The 8,898-nt window shown below is 41.0% G+C and overlaps 1 protein-coding gene and 1 pseudogene across 1 annotated transcript; both read right to left on the bottom strand.

Moving 5' to 3' along the window:
* Positions 1-3,176: 3,176 nt before the first annotated feature.
* Positions 3,177-5,572, bottom strand: LOC147444906 (trihelix transcription factor PTL-like). The gene has a single exon (XM_086527413.1). The coding sequence runs from the start codon at positions 5,204-5,206 to the stop codon at positions 3,752-3,754; it is 1,455 nt and encodes a 484-aa protein (XP_086383539.1). The 5' UTR covers positions 5,207-5,572; the 3' UTR covers positions 3,177-3,751.
* Positions 5,573-6,353: 781 nt separating this feature from the next.
* LOC147444905 (eukaryotic translation initiation factor 3 subunit H pseudogene) lies at positions 6,354-7,089 on the bottom strand (annotated as a pseudogene).
* Positions 7,090-8,898: the final 1,809 nt, after the last annotated feature.

Genomic DNA, 8,898 nt, shown 5'->3' with positions numbered 1-8,898 from the left:
TCCTTTTCTAGTCATCAAGGCAACGTCTACATCTACATTACATAAATGTGATGATGTGCATACCTTATCTTATAAAAAACCTAATCTCAAATCAACTTTTAATCTCACAAATATCAAAGTAAGATTTGGATAAAGTTTTTGGTATTATTTCTATTACGAACATCTTATTACAATGATACTTTTTTTGTCTTTTACAAAATCTCAACAAAAGGGCGCATTGCATTGATTGAAAGCATTAGATAGGGCATGAGAATGAACTTTGGGTGCAATTTTCCATACTAATAGCCAAAAGCATTTGATCAAACACTATACAATTTTTTAATTAAAAAAATCAATGGTATAACATAATCTAATAATATTCATATAATATACAATTGAAGTTACCGACCTACAATGCAAGTCAATGCATTCTGCTGATGCGTCTTCAAATCATACGTAGTTTATTCAGACCTCATGGAATAAAGTTCTTTTTTAATTTTCAGAAACAAATAATGCAACTTATGTGTCTTCCAACACCATGGATCCTATTTCAATGTATAAACCACATTGAGATGTTCATCAACATCTATAGAATAAGAAAAATGGAGGAATCGATTGCACCTCCAACAACGCCTGATTGATCAAACATTATAGACACGCTCACAATTCCAGAAGAAAACATACCATAAAGGTCCCATGATCAAGGATTGCAAAGATGAACAACTACCATCTAATCTACCACAACATCCAATGCAAAGAACAAAATGGAACCTCTAGGCTCTACTGAGGAAGCTTGAGAAAATCTTGAAGCCTGTTGAGAAAGTACATTTGGGTAGACATAAAGAGTATTAGGGCAAGACATCCATATCAAGCAGGTTTAAGTAACGGATCTTGACTTCACCTTCCAAACCATATGCAGAACTCTCTTCACCAGAGCAAAAGGAATCATCACTCCTCTACAAATAGGATATTTACTATTTTGACCAAAAATACAAATTATATGAAATAGGTAAAACCACCCTTAGCTATAAACAATGGGTCCAAAGGTCATCACAATACCTCCTAGCAAGTATAGCAATCAAGCTATTCCACTTAAGCATAGTCAATAGATCATCCATTAAGTTTAAAACAAAAATCTAAGACCATTACCTAGGAATTTATAGAAAATAAAGACTAGATGGAGCTATTCCGCTTAAGCATAGTCAATAGAACCTCCCTCAAGTTTGAAACAAGAATCTAAGACCACCACCTAGGAATTTGTAGAAAATAGAGACTAGATGGAAAATTCTTGCTGGTTTCATAAAACATCACAACTTCTCAACATGGGGTACAAGACTCGAGAAAGTTGTTATCACCTCCCAAAGAGAACATGAACTAGTTCATAAACTCTCCATGGGCCTCTTGATAAATCATGTGGATATTGAATCACAAGACGATATCCACCATAGACAAGTGTATGATTGTGATCACTCTTGGAAAGATAGCAAACATGTCTCTCAAGAAGAGATCTCACAACTCAAGACCATCACCAAAAATTCAAGGTGGCAAGCCAAATTAAAAACATCACATAGCTCCTATTAAGTCACAAAGCACGGATGTAAACATGGTTTTGTCACATCTAGAAAACATAATGAAACAAGTCTCCTCCAATGTTGGAAAAATCTAGATTTGGTGCTTCTTTGGGTGTTGAGAATGTGGGTACAACAAGATTCCAAGGGGTTGAAAGCATATCCATATTGCTTTCTCTCTCTCTCCCCCCAATGCTGATATAAGGGGGCTACCATGGTGGGAGACAACCTCGTGGCCCATCTTCTGTGAGGGAAAACACGGCAACGAGACACTTCTCTCCAAAGCTTAAAAAACATGCACAATGCCTCCATGAAACACTATCTTTCTCTTCCAACATTCAAGAAAAATACACTTGTTTGACCTTGGGTTGAGCTTCCTTTGCAATTCGGAATATGTGCACCAATAGCACCAACCATTGGAGTTAGCCACTCTAGGATCCAAAGCACCTTCGGACTTGCAAGTTTCTTGCTAACCTCATCTCAACATCACCATGATGCATCCTGAGGGCTCATTGCCTAGGCAAGGCTAAGCTCATCTCAACATCACCACGATGCAACCTGAGGGCTCACAACAGGGTGCTGCCCATACCCAACATAGGCTTTACAAAGGCACTTAAGGATCCATAAAGAATGCCCATAAACTGTTTTCCTGTTGAGAAAAGCTCCAAACTTCATTGGCTTTTGGAACTCAAGACCTGGTACTCAAGAGGGAAACAAGGTAACCAATCTAGCTATAGGCACTTATTTTGTGGGCCAATACTTTCTAAGGGTAATCCCACCTCTCAAGTGTCTCTCGCACATCCTATCGTGAGCAATGTTTAACAATTTTCACTCAAGTTTCAAGACATGTTCAGTCTTGCACCACTTGCCACATGATGCAATGGTGCTGATCGGTTACAATGTGACACATGAAAAATTATTAGATCCATGTCTAACTTGTTGGGGTGAAATAATAAGTTCCAAGAAAACCTTACTCTAGTTACCCCCGACCCCGCCAATTTATCCTAACACACAAAATGTCAAAAACACACCAGGTGCTAGGCGACATAATAAATGGAATAAGAGCCAAGAGAAATCAAGTGCTCATGGGAAACTCGCTCGAGCAAGACAAAGAGAGCATCATGCCCATTTCTAGAAAATGTCGGTCCAGCGCAATTCTTGCATTCACTCCATCCCCGATATAATGCTCATTGCTTCCAAGGACAAGAGGTAAGGGGAATCCTTAGTGACCCTGGCCTCAAATTTGCTTGCTAGCCTCTCTAAAGGCACTTCTGAGAAATAGCTCATTCCTTAAAACTAAACTGTTAGGCAGTCATCAAAAATAAATCGTTACCTAATAAATATATTTTAGCAGCTGCTGATGCCACACCTGACAAGCACTGAATGACACCGAAAAAGGAATGAATGATTAACCAACAATTTTTCTACAATAAAAGCACTTTTAATGGTGCTAATTCACGAGAGCACTCACTGTTAAGCAGCATTTCCATGTTACGTATTTTGGCATTTTTCAAAACAAAAGGCTTCATTTTCTTACCTTGCCCAACTTAGCAGAATTGGATGGGAGCTTTGTTTGCTGATAACAGCAGGCTGACGCAACTCAAAAGTCATCTAGCCCATTCCAACAAATCGAAGACTTCAGGTACATTAGTGGCAATACCAAACAAACAGATTATGAACGGACCTGGTACGTGCAAGACATTATATACACGACAAACCTAAGAAGCCAAATGCATGGGGCCCATCACACAAACAAAGAAACTATAACCGTGTTACTGATCACACTCTTTCTGAAAATGCTTGAGAGCCCATAAAAAGCTTCATTATACAGGGTCAAGTAATTGAGCCCATGTAACCATCAAAAACGCTTACAAGCTCCATGAACCATGTAATTGAGCCAATGTAACCATCAACAATTCTTAATACACTGCAACTCACATTTGCTCACACATGACTAGGCACATGGGCCAGTTGCGCTCTACTAATAATAACCATATCAAGGCCATCCTTACTGCTTACAAACAGGGCATCCATATAAACCCATGCAAAAAGTTATCCTCATGTGAAGCACTTTGAACAAAATAACAGCATCACAACTGGAATCAGCAGGTACACTCTAACGATTGCACCAATTTTGTGCCCATGCTGCTGATGCCCATGCGTCTCAAAACCGCAGACATTGCAAAACTTACAATTCAGTCCAATCAAGAAGCACAATGACCTTCCTCCATGAAAGTGTTTAGCTCCATAAAGAAAGGGCTTTCACTTTGATCTCTCCTTCCCTCTGCCACTTCTTTATACTCTGCTATCAGCTTCTCCCACTTCTCTCTACATTGCCTTCCATCTCGGTGGATGTCTTGTGCACTCAAAGTCTCTGCTAGCTCTTCCCACAACTCCGCCCTCCTTGCGGGCATACTAAACTTGCTGTCCATTTCCATCCTGACCTTAATCAACTCCAAGACCTCCGACCTCTTCCAGTTTTTAGACCTTTTTTTCAAGCCCCCTTGTTCATCTGACGTATTATCAAATGAATTCGCCCACGATGTGTGGTCAGAGCTTGACACATCCCCAAGAAGCCTTTGAGTGAGAATGATCATGGCATTGGTAAATACACGCCTTTGTTCTCGCTCCTCTGCCCTCCATCTATCCTCTCTTTCCTGTCTTAATCTTTCTTTCAACTGCTCTCTTCTTTCAACTTCTTCGAGCAATCCAGCAAAGAACCTACGCTGCTTTGCCAGATATGAATCCATGAGGTCTTTCACGGCTGTTAAATCCATAACAGACATACATTTCGAACCATTTTTTCCATAGTCGTCCTCATGTTCATGATGGGAAGGATGTGCATCCACAAAGGGTTCTGCATTTGCCCCAACAAAATGCGGTGGCTCATCCACTCTAAGACCAAACTCTCCACTGAGATCAAGCTCGATATCCTCAACATGGCCAACATCTTGAGTCCCTTTCAACATATCATCAGCATCCCTTTCCCTTTTCTTAGATCTTCCTAACATTAGAGCATGCATCTCTTCATGAAATACAAAATCATCTCTTTCTCTGGTACCCTCTCTCACCTCCTTATAGCTTGCTGAGAGCTTCTCCCACTTGTCCTTACATTGCTGCGCATCACGAGAAAAACCATCCTTCTGCAGCAGATCAGCTATTTGGTCCCACAAGTCCGACTTCTTGCCTGCCCTTCCAAATCTAGTATCAAAGGTAGCCCTTGCTTGAATGAGCCGTAGAGTTTCAGGGCGAGTCCAATTCTTGGAGCGCTTGCGATGTTCACGCTCTTGCTTGCGTTCCTCCTCATGTAAGGTTCCATCACTGGTTTCAATGTGTGTGAAATGTGGGTCCTGTGACACCAGCTGTGGCATGGCCATACTAACACTAGGCGGCACCGTGAGTACTGTGTTGGGCACAAGGCCTGCATATGAGCTAAAACATGAAGACAAATCTCTCATCTCTGAAGGTACAAGAAACTCAGCCCTATTGTCACTCAAATTCTGCATGGAGGATGTTTGTGGAAGCCCTTGCCTGTATGCATAACCATCAAGCTCACTCCTTGAAAGGACGGGCTTGCTTGGAGTGACTATGGAAGGTTGAGGTATGTACACATGAACCGGACGCTGCAAGGGCATCGAAAACTGATCTGAACCATACATGGTTTCAACACAACAGATAAAGAGAGAAGAAGGACTGGGGCCGCACAAATCCTCTCTCTGATCGTGCTTTGCGCTGGGCAAAGCAAGAGCTTCTCACATTGGAACCAAAGCAATAGTTCTGCATAAGCAAAAAACCCTAACAGAATCGAACTGAAAAAACGAAAGCTTAGGCCTTCCAGCTACTCCATCAACAGGAAGGAGATCGCGAAACATGCAGCCACCCTTCAGAATGACGGTTCGCAGAAAAGTTCAAAACTGTTGGACGTCCTTCTACTTAATCAGTTAGCTTACCATGCATCGAAGCTCGCCATGGCTCTGTAATCGAGCTCTGTTCACTCGCCCAAATTGAAGTATGTATGTGACGACCGTGAAATAACTTTTCTAACGGACACACATTCATGATTACTTGGTGAGCCCAACGCTCTTTTTTCAGTATCTGAACGCAGAAGCCACCACGTGGCATTAAATTTAATTTTTTTTTAAGCATCACTGCCATCAAAAGCTCTAAATAAAAAAACTTCCGCGTGAAAAGCTAGATAGCGCACTTCAAAAGCGTTGTGTTGCTCAATACCACTCATAACCAGTTCGATCTTCTCCACATGCAGTTCGCAGGTTCCCCAGAAGTAGCTCGAAGCTTTGTCTGCAAGTTTTTCTCTATCTAGTCTTTGAGAGAGAGAGAGAGAGAGAGAGAGAGAGAGAGAGAGACCAACCAGGCCTGCTACTGCACTTGCTGCCTTGACGCAGCTTGTTGGAGAAGAGACGCAAACCCTACTAACAACAGACAACACCATGGAAGGTGAAGCTTAAGTTGCAGAGTTTAGGCTCAGTCAACAACTTGACGGTTATCAAGAAGATGTTCCCGGAGTTGAAGTCTGTGAAGAGCACAAGTTTGCCACGGGCTCTTGCGACTGTACAGTGCCTCTTTGGGGGCCACATGATTATAACAAATATGCATTGGAGAAAACAATGATTGGATACACAAGCTTTGGTCAATTACCTGCACGTGGACTTGTTATTGTTTGGAACGTACAAGATTCCAGTTCAGAGAGAGAGAGAGAGAGAGAGAGAGAGAGAGAGAGAGAGAAGGCTAAGACACGGCCCCTACTGCCTTCTCATCCTGTGATCTATTCTCAGTTCATCTCTTCTTCTAACGGTACTTGCTGCCCGATAATAAGATTGATAAATCATCCATGCACTCGATCAGGAACTCCAGGTTCTTTTCTGTGAAACGATTTGTGGATATCACCAGTCTGTCAAAATATGACTGAGTAGCTTTGTCAAGCTCTATCATGATAGCACTAAGTATAGAATAATTAGATATCTTTATGGGAATCTCTTGAAAGATGTCCTGACAGGTAAGATTATGCTCTCTTAGCTTCTCTTTGTGAAATTCTGATTACGAAAGAGGTCCATAAAAGGGTAGGTGAGCTTTAGTTCTTTGAGAGCTAGAACACCTTGCCGTGATCTCTCAGGCTCATAAATGATAAAAACACAGCGCTTGATATTTTCCTGATAGTTCAGACAAGTTTCAATAAGCTCAGTACCCATATAGGTAGATTGATACCAACCCACTGTGTTTTTACCAACATTGACTTCTCTCAAACAACGCGTCTTTTCTACTTGATAATTTGTATCATCACCCTCAATCTCTTCTTCCTCTTATCCACCTCAGCTCGGAAAAGAGAAGTAGTTTGTGACCTCCAAAACACTGCCAATATCCACACCCAAAAATGGACTTGTTACAAGAGTTGGCATAAAATCTTTGCAATGCTTTATGATTTCAATACCACCAATCCATCAATGTACACAACTCAAAGAGGGGTTATGACCTCCTCATATACAGCAATTTGAGTGAATTAGGACAAGGGAGCTTTCTCTTCCATCACTATGTTGCGTTATGTCACACAAAGGGAAGGCCACTGTCGAGAAGCCGAGGTTCGGTAAATTTATAGACGATTGGAAGCTGGACAGGTTGACAAGTTGAGCAAACTAGTGGGACCGTTCTTCAACAGCATTGTTTTTTTCAGCGAGTTTCTTTTTAGCGACGTTCTTATCAGGCTTAGTTGTTGAGCATGCAATAAAATTAGATCTGTTCTCTTTAAGCTTATCAATATGTTGCATGCCTACATGTATCCTAATGCATGTTTTTTGTATGGCAGTGAGAACATATATTCACAACACGGGACGTTTCGGTTGCACAAGCGTAACTCCAGCTGGACTACATTGCAAGGTTCGTTATATCCATCCAACTCCCGATGACTATGCGTTTGCTTGGCGCAACACATAAATGCTACGGGGCAGGGCACGGCTTCCGTTTCTTATAATTTTTGGAGAGACCACAGTGCCAACTCTCCACCATACTTTTGTATGGCACTTTTGCATGACGTGCACTGTATACTTAGCATTTTCAATTTATGGTGCTTCATTGCAAGATGAAATGTTTAACTATTCACATTCCTTTTTTGTAGCTTGAGTCAAAGATTGGCGTGTAGCTTGAAAAACATCTGTACAAAATTTCAGGTCAGTAAATCACTTCATTTCAAATTGCAATCCATTGATGCTCTATCCATTTGCTTGTTTTAGAATTTTGCACATTGCTTCCTTCAGTTTGCTTTACCTACATGATGCTTTCAAAACTATACACTCGATGTCCATCAACATCTGTACATGTTAATTATGCACACAACTCTTTGTGGTAGCTAGGCAATACATAATAATATTTTTTACATGTAATGTATTAAAGAATTAATGCATAAGCAGTGAATACATGTAGTGTGTTGCAGTAGCAAATGCACATTGTACATCTTTACTTTAGACCTAAATAATTGAGACATATTATATATGTCCTCGTTTCTCCCATAGTAGGTCAGTATGAAGTTCTCAAGGCCTACAAGGTTACAGTCCAAGCATCAAGAAGCTAGGGAGCGAAGTACAACCAAGTTGAAAGTAGCTCACTGTCCATATGCTAAGTCATGGTTTGAAATTATTTCACTACATAAAGATTGGATCATGCAATGTGACATCCTTGCTCACAATCTAGAAATGTGTATCTTGCATGGCGGCAATCTCACATACAACGACAAACAAGGTTGTGAGACAAATGAAAAAGATAGTCTTGCTGTAAAACAACGAATTTTCTATCAAAGATATATATTGTCATACATGCACCTAACTACATACATCGTATTCTCTCTGCTCGACAACTACATACACAATTGCTTAGCATTATAGACGTATCGATCAGTGTGATAAAAACTACACATGCAATAGCACGAGGATTACTAGAGCGGAAGTCATTGCTAGACAATCCACTGATATCTTGGTCAAGTGATGCTAGTCTACACTCTACAATTCATGAACTATTCACCTCAATCATTTCAAATGTCCTAGCTTTCAACATCAAGAACAATCCCATATTGCAAAGATATAAATGCATGACCGAACGACCCCACAAAAGAATAGGATTGGGCATATTGTCTGAAGAGGTTCTAAAGATGTTATATAGCTAGGCCCACCGAGCAAGACTAGTTCGATCTCGTCCATCACACCTACCCTTCGCATTTAAATACATCGACCCGGGCCCCCCTCACGACTAAGTGGCACTAACGTGGGTACCCGAGTTTTGAAAGTAATGTAGGGTACCCACTTTGGCGGGAGTGGTTTTTGAACACGTGACCTCACTTATGAGAGGC

This window comes from Adiantum capillus-veneris, chromosome 13, assembly GCF_014529385.1.
Source record: "Adiantum capillus-veneris isolate H3 chromosome 13, ASM1452938v2, whole genome shotgun sequence".
Classification (NCBI taxonomy): domain Eukaryota; kingdom Viridiplantae; phylum Streptophyta; class Polypodiopsida; order Polypodiales; family Pteridaceae; genus Adiantum; species Adiantum capillus-veneris.
Note: the sequence above shows the minus strand (reverse complement) of the source record. Positions and strands in the feature narration are given on the sequence as shown.